At 47.7% G+C, this 14,501-nt stretch overlaps 2 protein-coding genes across 2 annotated transcripts; one reads left to right on the top strand and one right to left on the bottom strand.

Annotated features, from left to right (window-relative positions):
* The first annotated feature begins 458 nt into the window (after positions 1 to 458).
* Positions 459 to 7,669, top strand: mbpa (myelin basic protein a). Its single transcript, XM_068747395.1, has 5 exons — positions 459 to 611; positions 2,089 to 2,184; positions 2,312 to 2,338; positions 5,174 to 5,257; positions 6,526 to 7,669. The coding sequence occupies exons 1-5, from the start codon at positions 507 to 509 to the stop codon at positions 6,574 to 6,576; spliced, it is 363 nt and encodes a 120-aa protein (XP_068603496.1). The 5' UTR covers positions 459 to 506; the 3' UTR covers positions 6,577 to 7,669.
* Positions 7,670 to 8,430: 761 nt separating this feature from the next.
* zbtb22a (zinc finger and BTB domain containing 22a) lies at positions 8,431 to 13,703 on the bottom strand. The gene is made up of 4 exons (XM_068747424.1): positions 13,661 to 13,703; positions 12,717 to 12,935; positions 11,840 to 12,614; positions 8,431 to 9,586 (listed from the first exon to the last, which is right to left on the bottom strand). Exons 2-4 carry the CDS (start codon positions 12,921 to 12,923, stop codon positions 8,604 to 8,606), a joined length of 1,965 nt encoding a protein of 654 aa, XP_068603525.1. The 5' UTR covers positions 12,924 to 12,935; positions 13,661 to 13,703; the 3' UTR covers positions 8,431 to 8,603.
* Positions 13,704 to 14,501: the final 798 nt, after the last annotated feature.

The following is a 14,501-nucleotide window of genomic DNA, read 5'->3' as shown; positions in this document are numbered from 1 at the left end:
TTGGCTGCTCCGTATGTTAATCAGGGTGACTGTACATCTAAACGAAGCACAATCTATTAAAATATGAACACATGAGCCGGAGTCAACAATGGCCCAACAGTATTGCCGGTTGCTTTGCGTCAGGGTGTGAGCGTCGACACCGAGATGACTCTTGCTGCCCGTGCAGCCGGGGCGAAGCAGATGGGGAGGGGAACAATGGCTGAACCCACGCAGAGGGCGGCAGAGACTGACACAGCCTCTGAAGCCACAAAGAATGCTTGGATCCAAGCCAGAGCCGTGGACCTCGCTGCTGCTCCAGCATCACTGCAGCCCCCCCAGCTGACCCCAACAGCATCCCATGGTGCCCCGGGAACGAGGAGGCAACACCTCCAACGACAGCCTCCGTGCACAACAAGAACTGGAAGCCACACTGAAGGAGCAACAGCCAGCGGTTGGTGCTGTGGACCGGTTAGAAAAGGAGTAGCGAGGCAGAGAAAGGTCGACCCCCGCCCAAAGCTCAGCATAGAATGGCTACGGCGAGCACCTCCGGGCTTGGGAGGAAAAAGAAGAACCCCGGCCTCATGGATCAGATCAACAGGTTCTTTGGAGGAGAGCAAAAGAAAAGGAGCAAGGTGAGCACTGATTCATTTACAAAAAACTATTGATTTGCTAAAAATAAATGGTCAAACTAGATGTTCTTGTGCTAGAGTCGAATATTCTTCTTAGTGGTCTGTGGAACATTAAGTCTATTCTAGTATAGTATGAGACCTGATCATCTAACACATCAATCATAAGGGATGTTTTGCTGCTGTCTCCAAAATGTCTTCAACAACTTACTATGAAAAACAGGCCTTCAGACAACTTTGTGTCCGTTTTAATTTTAAGATCATTCAATGGGTTTGTGCAAACGCTAGTAAGGATTACTGTGTATTTAATACCAAATAGAATAGAAACATTATTGTAGTTCTAAAAAAACTAAAAATACAAAACTCCTTCATTTATTTTAATGTTTTATTCATTTTTTATTGATCATGATGTCAGAATCATTTAAAAATGGACATTTCATCTCAGAACATGTTTTTTCATTTATTATTTATTTATTTTTGCGTGGCTGTTTAATTTTTATTATTACATTTTATAACATTATACGTATCTTAACACTTTCCAGGATCATCTGAGAACAATTCCTTAAAATTATGACAATGTCCTTTGGCCCAGTTTTAACAAAACACTTTATTGCTAACAGGCGTGTTGCCGTAGCGACATAGTGGAACATATATATATATATGTAACCAATAGAATCAGAATCAGAATATACTTTATTGTCATTGACAGCACAGTACAAGTACGCTACGGTAATTACGTTCGATGCGTGAGCATCGGGCCGCTGCAATCTCTCGCGCCGCCAACACAACTCTCTTCTTGGAACCAGAAGAATAAGCCTTTAATGATCAAATCAAATTCATGCACGCCACATTGATTTTAACCCTCGAGAACCCACGGGGTCAAATTTGGCTGCTGTTGGTTGTTGTCTTGCAAAGGGTAAGAAAAAGGTTCTTGGGTTCTCCGGCTGGAGTTACAGCAGAAACGCTGCTACGTTGAAGCGGACTCTGAGCTGCACATAGAAAAGCTCAGAGAAAACTTCTGTTCCGGATAGATGCTGCGAGATGGACGGGGCCCTGAGGGGCCATGGGGGGGCCCTGGGGGGCCAGAGCTCCTTCTCGTTCTCCCATGTCGGAGGAGCACAGGGCCGTCGGGGTTAGACGGAACGCTTTAGAATGCATTTGTCCTTACACAGCTTCCGTACTGTGCATCAGCTTCATCACGCTTCACGATTGGACTCCCATCGGTATTTGATGCCATTTAAATTATTCAACTTGGTGATTTTGTTGTACTTTTGGGCTACGCAGTGCGTTTTGAACCTTCCACAGTTATCAGGCATTAAATGAGGAACAACTTCCAGGAGACTAATCCATCCTGAATATAGTTCATAAATAGACTTATGGATCTATAAACCTGATGCCATTGGATTTGAGTCCAACCCCATCCCCCTCTCGAGTGGCACATCATGTGAACCCATTCAGCCATTATGACCTTTGATCCTCACAGGGGTCATTTCGGGGTCATCTGGCCACCTCGCCCCAGCAGTCTGCCACTCGCCGCCGCACCAATGAAAACGCCGTGGCGCATTTCTTCAGACGCTTTGTAAGTTCTTTGAATACACAATGTTATACCATGTAGTACATGAAGTAGCGTTTGGTTGCATCATGCTGACATGTTAAATCTAGATCGGTGTTCATACGATTCATCATATTATTGTGTGTTTTTTTAGGTCTCGTCTCCTCGTCCTAAATCCAGGGTGAGTCTCATTTGAGCCGAACATTTGTTTGCTGCTCATTCCAGATGTGCAGCTGCAGGGTGAAGATGCAGAGATGCTATGATGACTCAGAAGACGACCTCTGATCAGTGTTTGCCTTTAATAAGGCACAACACAGGAATCCTACTTTGCATCCGTGATCGGACACATTTCAGATCCATCGCTGTCGTGGTGTACTTAAAGGGAAAGATTCCTGCAACATTTGATGGGGAATATAAAAAAATATTCAAAATGATCAGCCGGATTAAAACTGAGCTGAATGCACTCCTTTTTAAAATGGTGCCGTTCACCCTTCGTAGCTGCGTCGCCTTCTCTGGGAACGTCATTTGAGCTCATCCCTTCTGCTTTGTGGCCGAGCCGGTGATCAACGAGTGTCCATAATTCGACATGCAACATTTTAGAAGTTTACAATTTCAGGCGTGAATGATCTCACAAACATGTTTGTTTTTGTTTGTTTTGTTGCTCTTTTGGTGGTGCAGATATCTCATGCATCAATGTGCATCGCCTGCAGTCTTTTTAGGACAGATATGTTCAGATATTTCCGCTCGACATAAGATTATTGAACTCCATCCAGCCAAAGGCGGAAAAGAACGCTGTCCTCCTCCTCAACGGCATCCTTTTTTTTAAATGCTTTGGCCCTCCAGCTAAGATTCTACAGCTCCATTTGTAGTTGGCTGCAGCAGCACGTTGGGTCACCGACACACGGCGCGTTAACTGTGTGCTAGCATGCCAACCTTTTCTCACGCACAATAAATGCTACGTAGCACGGGAGTTGGCTTGGGGAGCTCTCAGACGCCCCCCTGGGTCAGCGTTGAAGTCGTGATGTGAGAAAGCCCGTTAGCCAAACCTTTACTTTTGTCTGCTTTTGCGTGTACGACTCCAAATTCAGTCGAACTATTTTGGGAGAAATTTGGAAGTAGTCATCAGCATAGAACCTGTAGAAAACACGAATCTACAAAGTTCCCTGATAATACATCATGTATATGTGGGAATATTTCACTGCCAAGTTTAACACTGTTTACTTATCGTAGAACAAAAGAAAAACTCTGAAGATTATTCGGCGTTAACCTCTTGGGGAAATCTGTACTACATTTAATTACAATTAACTGTGGCTAAAATATCTTCACATGATGGCTTAAAGGTGGGGCTGGGGCTTTTAAATGAAGGGGTAGTTCTGCTGCTTGTTGCTGGAAATGGATCTTTTTCATAACTGGCTCCCAAGCTCTGGGTCGGGACCCCTCCAGGTCCCCTGCTAAAATGCAATGTTGGAGTTATAATGATGGTTATTGTGATAAAATAATGAATAAGACCATTGGTAGTCTATGTTGTACATTATTTCCTCGTGCCAAACAAATGTTGGATAGTTGCATTTTGTCTCGCCCAGTCAAACAACCACACAAAGGAGGCCCAAATATAGAAAAGCAATCCAAAATCCAATGAAGCCACAGGACATATAAATACAGCGTGAGGAGGACGTGAGCAGGGAGGCAGTGACGAGACAGTGCAGGACAAAAACGCAGCGATGAAAACGCAGATTCAAACCAAGACGGGGAACAAACCCAATCGTAAAGATGGTTTCCGTGCAGTGACGGATTGTAATGAGCTCGAAAGCCGAAAGTCTGAGGAGCAGCGCGGAGGAACCTGGCAGGATCACGGCCAGGCCTGCCCTCTCGTCTCTCGTCTCATCATGTCACTGTCTTTTTCTTTTTCATGTCCAGTGGAGAGACATATTGGGTTTGGTATGTCACACATTCTTTCATTTCAAATCAAAGAGCCCCACTCTACACCACTGTGTGTGTGTGTGTGTGTGTGTGGCTAATGAATCTCTTTCTATCTGTAGAGAGCGTGTCTTTTGTCTGCAGCGCGCCTGCTGCCTAACACCGATGCTAACCCCCCCATCCCTGTTTGTTAGCTTGTTCGTCTGTACGTGGAACTGGGACACTTTCAAAGGACGAGCTGAACCACCAGCCCTGACACACTAGCACTCTCTCTCTCTCTCTCTCTCTCTCTTTCCTCGGACAATCCCTTTCTATCATTAGTTGATCAGTCAAAAAGCTTTGATTCCTTTTGGCCTTTCGGTAAATTGACTTTCTTTGCTCCATCCAGAGCGACTCGCTGCTTCTGGATGACTTTGAAACTGCTCGGCTATTTATGAACCACAACCGGTAAAAACAAAATGCTTTCTCGTAGGAGCGGCCTTTGCTACCCTCGTCTTCCTATTTGTTCACCTGCACCCCCCCCCCCTGCCCGATCCACCCATTTTGCACGCTCAGCTTTCTTTGTGTCTCGTCCTGTCCGCCTGACGGGCGTGTCCCTTGGCGGTGTCCTCTGTGTCCCTTCACTCTGAGCACCTGCTTGTCCTTGTAATCGGTTGTCTTTCTCCTGAAGGTCGCCGCTATCCGAGTCTCGTCCTGTTCTGTGTTCATGTTTTTCTCTGTCCTGCAATCTTGTCCCCCCCCCCCCCCCCCCCAAAGACTGAAATTGAGGTTCTGTGCTGAAACATTTCTATAACCTCTAACTCTTAATTTTTCATTTATAAAAGTTACATCATCACAATTCTTCCTGAAATGTCAATCCCAGTAGAATTAAAGAGGACGGACGTTAAAACAAGGAATGTGTTTTTTTCTGTGTAACAATACCGTTGATCTCAATTACATTTTAAAGTAATTGTACTTCATGTGTGTCGAAGTATTGGAACGTCTCTGATGCTGCGAGGAAAAATAGCGTGAAGAAAACCAGGCCCTGAATCTAAAGTGAAGTAAAGGTGGAGTGTTTTCAGATCTTCCTCTGTGCTTATGGAGCTTCTCTTTCCTCCAGGCCTCGTCGCCGCGTCCCGAAGGCGCGAAGTCTCCGGTCAGAAGACGCAGAGATCAAAGCACCCTGTCCAGACTCCTCAACCTGGTGAGCTCATCGGGCGGAAGCCTCTCTGTTTAGTGCAAAGCGGCGTCGCTCTGATGCTGAAACGGGCTCGTTTCCTGTCTGTGTTTGCGATCACAGAGTAATCAATAAGTGCAAGAGCATTGATTCTTTTAGCTGCGATCATTTTTCTGCGTCTTTCATCAGCCTGCCATCGTAATAAACCAACGTGCTGAAAAGCAGCACTTCATGTAAAACCCAAATATTAGTCTTCCATATGTCCCTTTCATTGTCTTCTATTGTCGTTACATATGTCCCTTTCATTGTCTTCTATTGTCGTTACATATGTCCCTTTAGTTGTCTCCTATTGTCGTTACATATGTCCCTTTAGTTGTCTTCTATTGTCGTTACATATGTCCCTTTAGTTGTCTCCTATTGTCGTTACATATGTCCCTTTAGTTGTCTTCTATTGTCGTTACATATGTCCCTTTAGTTGTCTCCTATTGTCGTTACATATGTCCCTTTAGTTGTCTCCTATTGTCGTTACATATGTCCCTTTAGTTGTCTCCTGTTGTTGTTACATATGTCCCTTTAGTTGTCTTCTATTGTCGTTACATATGTCCATTTAGTTGTCTCCTATTGTCGTTACATATGTCCCTTTAGTTGTCTCCTATTGTCGTTACATATGTCCCTTTAGTTGTCTTCTATTGTCGTTACATATGTCCCTTTAGTTGTCTTCTATTGTCGTTACATATGTCCCTTTAGTTGTCTCCTATTGTCGTTACATATGTCCCTTTAGTTGTCTCCTATTGTTGTTACATATGTCCCTTTAGTTGTCTCCTATTGTCGTTACATATGTCCCTTTAGTTGTCTCCTATTGTCGTTACATATGTACCTTTAGTTGTCTTCTATTGTCGTTACATATGTCCCTTTAGTTGTCTTCTATTGTCGTTACATATGTCCCTTTAGTTGTCTCCTATTGTCGTTACATATGTCCATTTAGTTGTCTTCTATTGTCGTTACATATGTCCATTTAGTTGTCTCCTATTGTCGTTACATATGTCCCTTTAGTTGTCTTCTATTGTCGTTACATATGTCCCTTTAGTTGTCTTCTATTGTCGTTACATATGTCCCTTTAGTTGTCTCCTATTGTCGTCTCCATCGACGCCTTTAAAGCTTCGTGTTCCATTTGGACGGTCTCGATACGTTAAGAACTCACTAATCACATCTTTCCTGAACTTTAGTTAAATGTCCGTCCCCTGGGGACAGAAAGTTGTCTCAGACACCACCATCGTCCTCTGTCGTCCCTGCAGGGAGAGACCAAGTCCCGCCCGCCACCCAAACGCTGGAGCACCATCTTCTGAGCTCTCTGCCGGGGACCAGACAGCAGATCCGAAACCGACGGGACAAGATGGAGGAAGAGCAGGTCTGCAAACGGCGGACTCACAACCTCAAGGAACGTTAACCCTCTAACGCCGCCGCCATGTTTAGACACACAAACGCCACTGCGCCAGCCCTGCCTTTAACACCCATTTTAAGTCTATCTCACATCTTGTTCAGCCATTATTTATCTTTTTATAAGAGATTTGGTCCTGCTTTTAGTAAAAAATAAAATAAATAAATAAAAACATCCTGTAAAAAGCAGCCGTTCAGCCATGTTGTCGTGATGGACGGCGATCCTGCCTGCTGCCTGTTCATGGCGGATGTTTTTCTACGTTCGTCTTGTGTCGTCCAGAAATGCTTCGTGTCGCCCGCCGGTTTGTTTAAAACAACATATATCAGCATCGTATGAGCAGTGTGTGTGTGTGTGTGTGTGTTATTAGGTAACAATCTTCTTTCATTATGCTTCAGTGTTATTAATAGACATTCATGTCTGTGAAGCGATAAAAGGCCGATGGTGTCGGTTCTGATCAAAGTAGGTGTGAATCGTTAACTCTTTCAGTGCCCCAGTTTCCTCTCGTTCTGCCCGATACTCCAACCCCCACAGAATATTCTTTACTATGACGATGCAAACAACGAACTTCCCAAATGAAAGATTAAAGTCTCCTCTTTTATCAGGAAGTAAAGTGTGTTCCTACCATTTTCCGTTCCAGAGTTATTGGCCGTTGAAGAAAAAGCAGATTTCAATGTCAGGCGTTGGCAGTGAATATTTGGGTTATAAAAAAACGTCTTTGGACGTTAATGGCACTGAATGGGTTAATGGTAGTTGTGTTTCATTGAGGAGATGATGGTCCGATCGCATGTGGTTCAGAAGGTTCTGGAGGACGCAGCAGGATGATATGAGGAGGTTTGGTAAATGTTCTGAGGCCCGTGTTTCTCCCGGCATCATTTTAACTGAAGATGTGTTTTTCTGAAGTGTGGAGTGGAATACAGAACTAACGCAAAGAGAACGTGTCTTGTTTCATATTTATGTCAAACCAATTTGAAATAAACAGCACGCCTTCTTTCCGCTATTAACGTTTCGAGTCTATTGTCTCATCATTTAATTTGCTTCCGCTTAGCTTTAGAGCAAAATAGCAGAGATTTACATTCAGCTCTAAAGAACCCGGTTTTCCTCTGCCAGGCAGGAAAAGGGAAAAAGGGCTCCTTCACCTTATTGCTGTGGGTGGAAGAGATATTACAACGACAAGAAATAACAATGCAGTCATCATCTGGGCGGGTTTGAAATGACTCGCTGATGCCTGAAGCTGCCGCAGCACATTTTAATCAGCTTTATTGAGTAACTGGAGAGGGAATAAATACGGTTCCTCTTTCATCTGCCTGAAACTGAACTCCTCGCCCACCACAGGAAGTATTTATACATAATCTGCATGTACCGTCTGTCATCGATCTCTGACAATAATAGCAATATTAAAGTTTGTTTAGTTTAGTTTTTTCAAATGATGACCTCAACTATCTGCATCACTGTGCATTTTGTCCTGCCTTTAATTAAAGATTCAATATGAAACCCAGAAGGAGAAGAAACAATGTTTTCCATCATTATAAATAATGTACCGATCTATCTTAACCATAACCCTTGTTGCCCTTCAAGTGGACAAACATGTACTTTTTCTAGAAAGAGTTGAACAAAAGGTCACGGGGGGGATCCTGTAATCCAAGCAGACAAAAATATCAGCTTGTCATTTAGCAAAATCTGTAAAATGTTTAAAAATGTTCTGAAATGAATCCCAAACTTTCACAATCGATCTTTGTCATGTGCAAAATGAACTTTATTCTGGACGAGAATCACGACTGTTTGTTACAGACACATTACAGCATGACTACACAACAACTGTGTCAACATGACAATAATAATAAAAATAAAAAGCATTTCCCTTTCATCAGGATCATGAAAAGAAGACTTTAAACTAAAGTGAAATGACTCATCGCTGATTTATTCACGTCTTTGTGCTCAGCTTCCGCTGAAGCTGTCCTTCGCCTCCTCCTTTAAAACGTGCGCCTGACTCCTGAGCTGCCCCCCCATCCCGCCCACGCTGCTCACCAGGCCCCCCATCCCGTCCTCCATCTCCCCGGGAAAGTCCACTTCCTCCACCTTCACCTGTCCCTCCGTTGCAAGGAAAGCCTCCCCGTCCTCGAAGCCGTAGCCGTAGCCGTGGTCCAGACCGGCCGCCGGCGTGCTCGTGTTGCCGCAGCTCGCCGAGGAGCTGGAGGCGAGCCTCTCGCAGCGGGCCTGGTGCCGGAGGAAACTGTCCCGCCACACGACTTTCTTCCCGCAGAGGCTGCACTCGTAGGGCCGCAGGCCGCCGTGCGTCTTCAGGTGCTTGGTGAGGTGGTGCTTCATCTTGAACGACTTGGTGCACACGGGGCAGCCGAAGGGCCGCAGGTTCAGGTGCTGCATCTTCACGTGCCGGTCGCGCATGCTCTTCAGCGTGTAGGCTTTGCCGCAGTGGCAGAAGTGCACCTTGCCCGTGTAGGGGGCGCCAGCGAGCGACACGGAGGACGACGAGGATGGCGTCGAGGGGGAGGAAGGCGGCGGGAATGGAGCAGAGGCGGGGGTCAGGGAGCTGCCCTGTCCCCCGCCGCTGGGGGGCCAGCTCACCTCGGAGCCTGCCATGGTGAAGTCGGGGGACGCGGGGGCGAGAGGCCTCTGGGACACCTGTCCTGTGTCCTCCTCGATCTCGTCGTAAGTGTCCCTGCCGAAGGTCCCTCCTGTAAAACATTCGAAGTCCACTTCCCCCCCGTCCTCCTGGACCTTTCCCTCTGCTTCCTGCTGAGACCAGGGACTGTCCTGCCACTGCAGCCGGGACGCCACCGGGCAGGGGGGGCCCGGGACCCCCTGGCCTGTTTGGCAGCTTTGAGCACCGGGCGGGTCTGGGGGGGGGTCCCGGCTCACGTCTCGCGGCTCTCTGTCCTTCCCTGCGGTTTGTACGACGCCTGTTCAGAGAAACGCAAAACAGAAAACCAGAATAAATAACAAGTCACGTTTAGATGGAGAACGAAGGACGTTGTTCAGGAACTGGATTTAGGATCTCAATTTAGGAATAGATTTCATTTGCTCAGGCGCCATCATCATCATCATCATCAGGACGCTCTTCATCATCAGGTAGCGTGGAACACGTGATTGTGTCCAACCTTCTAACTGGTTTAACACCACTGGGCTGCTTCCTACTGGTTTAACCCCACTGGGCTGCTTCCTACTGGTTTAACCCAACTGGGCTGCTTCCTACTGGTTTAACACCACTGGGCTGCTTCCTACTGGTTTTAACACCACTGGGCTGCTTCCTACTGGTTTAACCCAACTGGGCTGCTTCCTACTGGTTTTAACACCACTGGGCTGCTTCCTACTGGTTTTAACACCACTGGGCTGCTTCCTACTGGTTTTAACACCACTGGGCTGCTTCCTACTGGTTTAACCCAACTGGGCTGCTTCCTACTGGTTTAACCAAACTGGGCTGCTTCCTACTGGTTTAACCCAACTGGGCTGCTTCCTACTGGTTTAACCCCACTGGGCTGCTTCCTACTGGTTTAACCCCACTGGGCTGCTTCCTACTGGTTTAACCAAACTGGGCTGCTTCCTACTGGTTTAACACCACTGGGCTGCTTCCTACTGGTTTAACCAAACTGGGCTGCTTCCTACTGGTTTAACCCCACTGGGCTGCTTCCTACTGGTTTAACCCCACCGGGCTGCTTCCTACTGGTTTAACCAAACTGGGCTGCTTCCTACTGGTTTAACACCACTGGGCTGCTTCCTACTGGTTTAACCAAACTGGGCTGCTTCCTACTGGTTTAACCCCACTGGGCTGCTTCCTACTGGTTTAACACCACTGGGCTGCTTCCTACTGGTTTTAACACTGGTCTCATTTTCTATTAAAAGAAAAGTAATACAATTAATTAATTTTTCAAACTGAGACTCACTGATTTCTCATTTTCTGTGAAGAACATATATTAGAATACATATTTAATGACCCCCCCCTACACACATAAGATGTCCGGGTCCACCAGGCTGCTTCCTACCGGTTTAATACAACTTATTCACAAATAAAGAAAATCAATTAAAATCAAGATATGAGTGGAAACAAATTTACAAGTGAAGCAAGGTTTTTCAAAACAAAACTTTTATTTCTTGTGCACCCATTCAGGTGCACAAACAAGGCGAACACATGAGCACAGAGTAAACACATCAGTCATTGAACACATGGCCTTTAGCCGCTAGCCTATACAACACACGAGGGGCAGAGCTTCACTGTGTGTGTGTTGCAGATGTACGTTTTGCACTTGACGCATGTATATTGTGTTTTCCTGTCCATCTTGGGTCCGCACACTTCGCACCGCTTCTTCTTGCTGCTGGTGTTCACAACCTAGAACAATGAAAAGATCAGACATTTTACGAACACCTCTCTCTCTCTCTCTCACACACACACACAAGACATGAGTGCCAGACATGCACTGCAGCAGCATCACACACTTACTTCAGGCTCTGCAGACTGTGGTTCTGTAGGTTGGGTGGACAAGGCACCAGCGTTCTCCTCCTGAATCCTCCTCACCATGGCTGCAGAGGCTGCTGTTCTGGGAAAATGTTTTCTTCTCTGGATTTGTGGTCTCACCAATGCCTTTCCCAGAGCCTCAAGAAAGAGCCGTCTTTTCCGGAGCTTCACTCGTTTCCACTCTGGGTTCAGTGCCATCCAAATGACAAAGGCATTGATGCTGAGAGAATATCACCAGTGTGTGTGTGTGTGTGTGTGTGTAGGTGTGTGTGTGTGGTACACAAAACATCAATTCCCACATTCTTTAGCCCCGGGTCCAGTGGACCCGGACATCTTATATGTAATAGAAATGTGTAGGGGGGGGGGGGTCATTAAATATGTATTCTGATATATGTACTTCACAGAAAATGAGACAAATCAGTGAGTCTCAGTTTGAAAAATTAACTAATTGTATTGTTTTTCTTTTGATAAAAAATAAAAACGGGTCCCACAGACCCGAACACACAAGGTTTAACCCAACTGGGCTGGATTTATGAAACTTCCCTCTTTCCTCCTGAAAGTTTCCTCATTTAGCAAAGAATCACGTTTGAGACAGGAACCACCGAAGAGACGGGCTTAACTCATTTCCGAAATGCAATCGGAGCCTTCTGCCCACATCAGAGCGAATATTTAGTCGCGTATTATTGAAGAAGTAAAACCTCACCACAGTTCCCCGGCGGGGCGAGGCCTTCCCTCCGCTCCACTCGGTCTTCTCCGACACCCTCGTCTGCCTCCGGGTTCTTCCTCGCGTTCTTCCTCCTCTCTTGTGACTCGTCGCTGTACGCACTCTCTCTGCTCTTATCCAGAAGTCTATCAGCCGCCGGCGGGGGCCCCCCCCGCTGTGGAGCCCTGACTTTCTGCTTTACCGTTTCGCCGTAGGGGAACCCAACCGGGCTCCGGGTGCTGTGCCCCGGCCCATCGTGAGCGCAGTGGCTACCCCTGGCATGGCCAGACACCCACGCCTCCTCGCAACCGGCGTAATCGCCGTCCGCGTAGCCGGGGAGCGAGTCGAGCTGCGAGTCGGCCGAGTGCTGGGCCGACGGGGGCCGCGAGCGCCCCCACTTGGAAAGCTGCTGCGGTCGTCTCCACGTAGCCAAGGGGGGCAAGGCGTCGGGCTTCCTGTCCTTCTTCCGTCCCTCCGTCTCCACGTACAAGCAGTCTGTGCTGCTGGGCGACTGCTGGCGAGAGGCGGGGCCGGCGTGAGCCGCAGCAGCCTCTCCGGGGGGGGCCTCGGCCGGGGGCCGCGGCCTCTTCAGGATCTCGGTGCATTTGTCCACGATGTGCCACATCTGGAGGAAACTGGCCACCGTGACGTAGTTGACGATGTCCTCGTGCACGATGCTCAGCTGGCCGGTGTAGGCGGAGCTCAGGACGCTCTCGAACGCCACCGGGTCCATGACGGAAGGTAACGACACCGTCGTGACGTCCTTCAGCAGCACCTGTTGAGACGCGGGGACAAAGACAAAGACGCGCTGCTTCAAAAGCGGCTCAAGGGTAGCCCCCCCCCCCCCAAGCAGCGCGAGCAAACGAAGAGAACAAACCTGATCATGGAAGTAAGGCGAGGACGCCGCGAGCACGCAGCGATGGGCCCTGAACACTTGACCTTGAACCTGGATGGACAGGTCACAAAGGCGGCCCTCCTCCCGCTGGCGGTTCAGATTGTCCATGACGGCGGCGCGGGCGCCGGGGAAACACACCTGGACAGTCAAAGACGCTGGAGCGCCGGACGCACTGCAGGACGGGTCCATGGTCGCCCAGAACTGCAGAGAGGAACACATCGAAGAGTCATACGCAATATACGTTTAACACAATACTTAGTAGTAACGCAGTAGTACCAAATAGTGTTATGTGGTCACAGCACTTCAGTACCGGTGACAAGTAAGGAGCGTTAAAGTAAAGACTTTTAATTAAGACTAAGATAAGCGTGACGGATAATTCACTGATTAATAGTTATCTAATCAGCCAAAACGTAGGATTCTGAGCTGCTCTCAAACTAATCAATGAAAGGTCCATTTAAAGATGATCTTCTCACGTGACTCTGTTAGATCTACATCAGCATAAATTCTGAAGCGAGTTCTCCTAACATGTTATCAATACCTTTAGGTAACAGCTGAACGACCTGCTGATCGACCGCACAGTCTATTGATTCGTTTATCGCTTCCACGACCGAATCAAAATAATTCCTCCACCCTGATATAAACGAATAAACGTCCCCGCTCGATGCTCACTGACGTTCAGACAGCTAAAGCTAAAGCTAACTAGCCGTGCTACGAGGCGTCACGGTTCGTCGTGCGACATTAAACGGCTCTCGTTTCAAACCGTGTCCGCGTTGCTGCTTCTAGTAACGCAAACACAAGACAAGTCACGTAGCTTTTGTGTTACTGTTAGCTTGCGTTCATTCATACGGACCAAATCCGTGTTAGCATCTAGCTAGCGAGTTGTCTCCTCTAGCTAGGCTAGTTAGCTAACATCATAATTATTTTACCTTTCATGTGAGTAAGTCGAGTTTTTTTTTTCTTTCGTTTTTTTGCCTCCGTGCGGGTCGCCGCTAGCTAGCTGCGGTACTGGTGGTGAAATCCAGATTCGAAGTTCCGCTTAACTGTGTAAAAACAAACAAACACAGATCAAGCTAGTACACGCTAACAGCAGCTTGCCCGTAGGCGTAGCTAGCTGATGCTAGCTGCTGAACACCTCCGAATCAGCAGCATCCGCGCACACACACACACACACACAGCCAGAGTGGGTGTTTGCTGCGAAATGTGGGGATTGCGTGTAAAATGTCTTTAATCTGCAGCCTTTGTGGGATTAAATCACATTTGTGTTATACAAGTTTAATGATCAGCAGTCATTAGTAGCTGATCAGTTCAGAGCGTTTAATAAGAGAGATTCCATCACTGCGCCGCCCCGCCCGCACAGAGTCCAGTTAAAGGAGCAGTTCGGCTGAACGCCTTTAATCAGTACGTGGACGCGCTCCGCACGCAGGGTGGGGTCCCGCAGCGGTTCCACGCAGAGCTCAACCCGCACGACAGCTGGAGCTCACGCGTCGCCTGCGGCATCAGCTCGGTCGGTCGGTCGGACGCGCGCTGCGCCGTTTTACCGCAGTGCGTCCCCGCAGCATCCGGTGACCTGCGCGCCGGGGGGGGCTGGGGGGGCTGCTGCTTGATGACGTTTTGCTTGTAGCTCTCCGCGGTTTGTATTGATTCTCGTCGGAAATGGCAGCCGCGCCGACGCGTCTCTTCTCCGAGCACTGGGCCGTCAGATGAAAGGTGGGATCCCCTTTGCTGTCGTGGATCCATCCCCGGAGAGAGGCGGCGGAGGCCCGTGAT

The sequence above is a fragment of the Brachionichthys hirsutus genome, chromosome 13 (genome assembly GCF_040956055.1).
Source record: "Brachionichthys hirsutus isolate HB-005 chromosome 13, CSIRO-AGI_Bhir_v1, whole genome shotgun sequence".
NCBI classification, from domain to species: Eukaryota; Metazoa; Chordata; class Actinopteri; order Lophiiformes; family Brachionichthyidae; genus Brachionichthys; species Brachionichthys hirsutus.
This window is presented reverse-complemented; position numbering and strand designations above follow the sequence as displayed.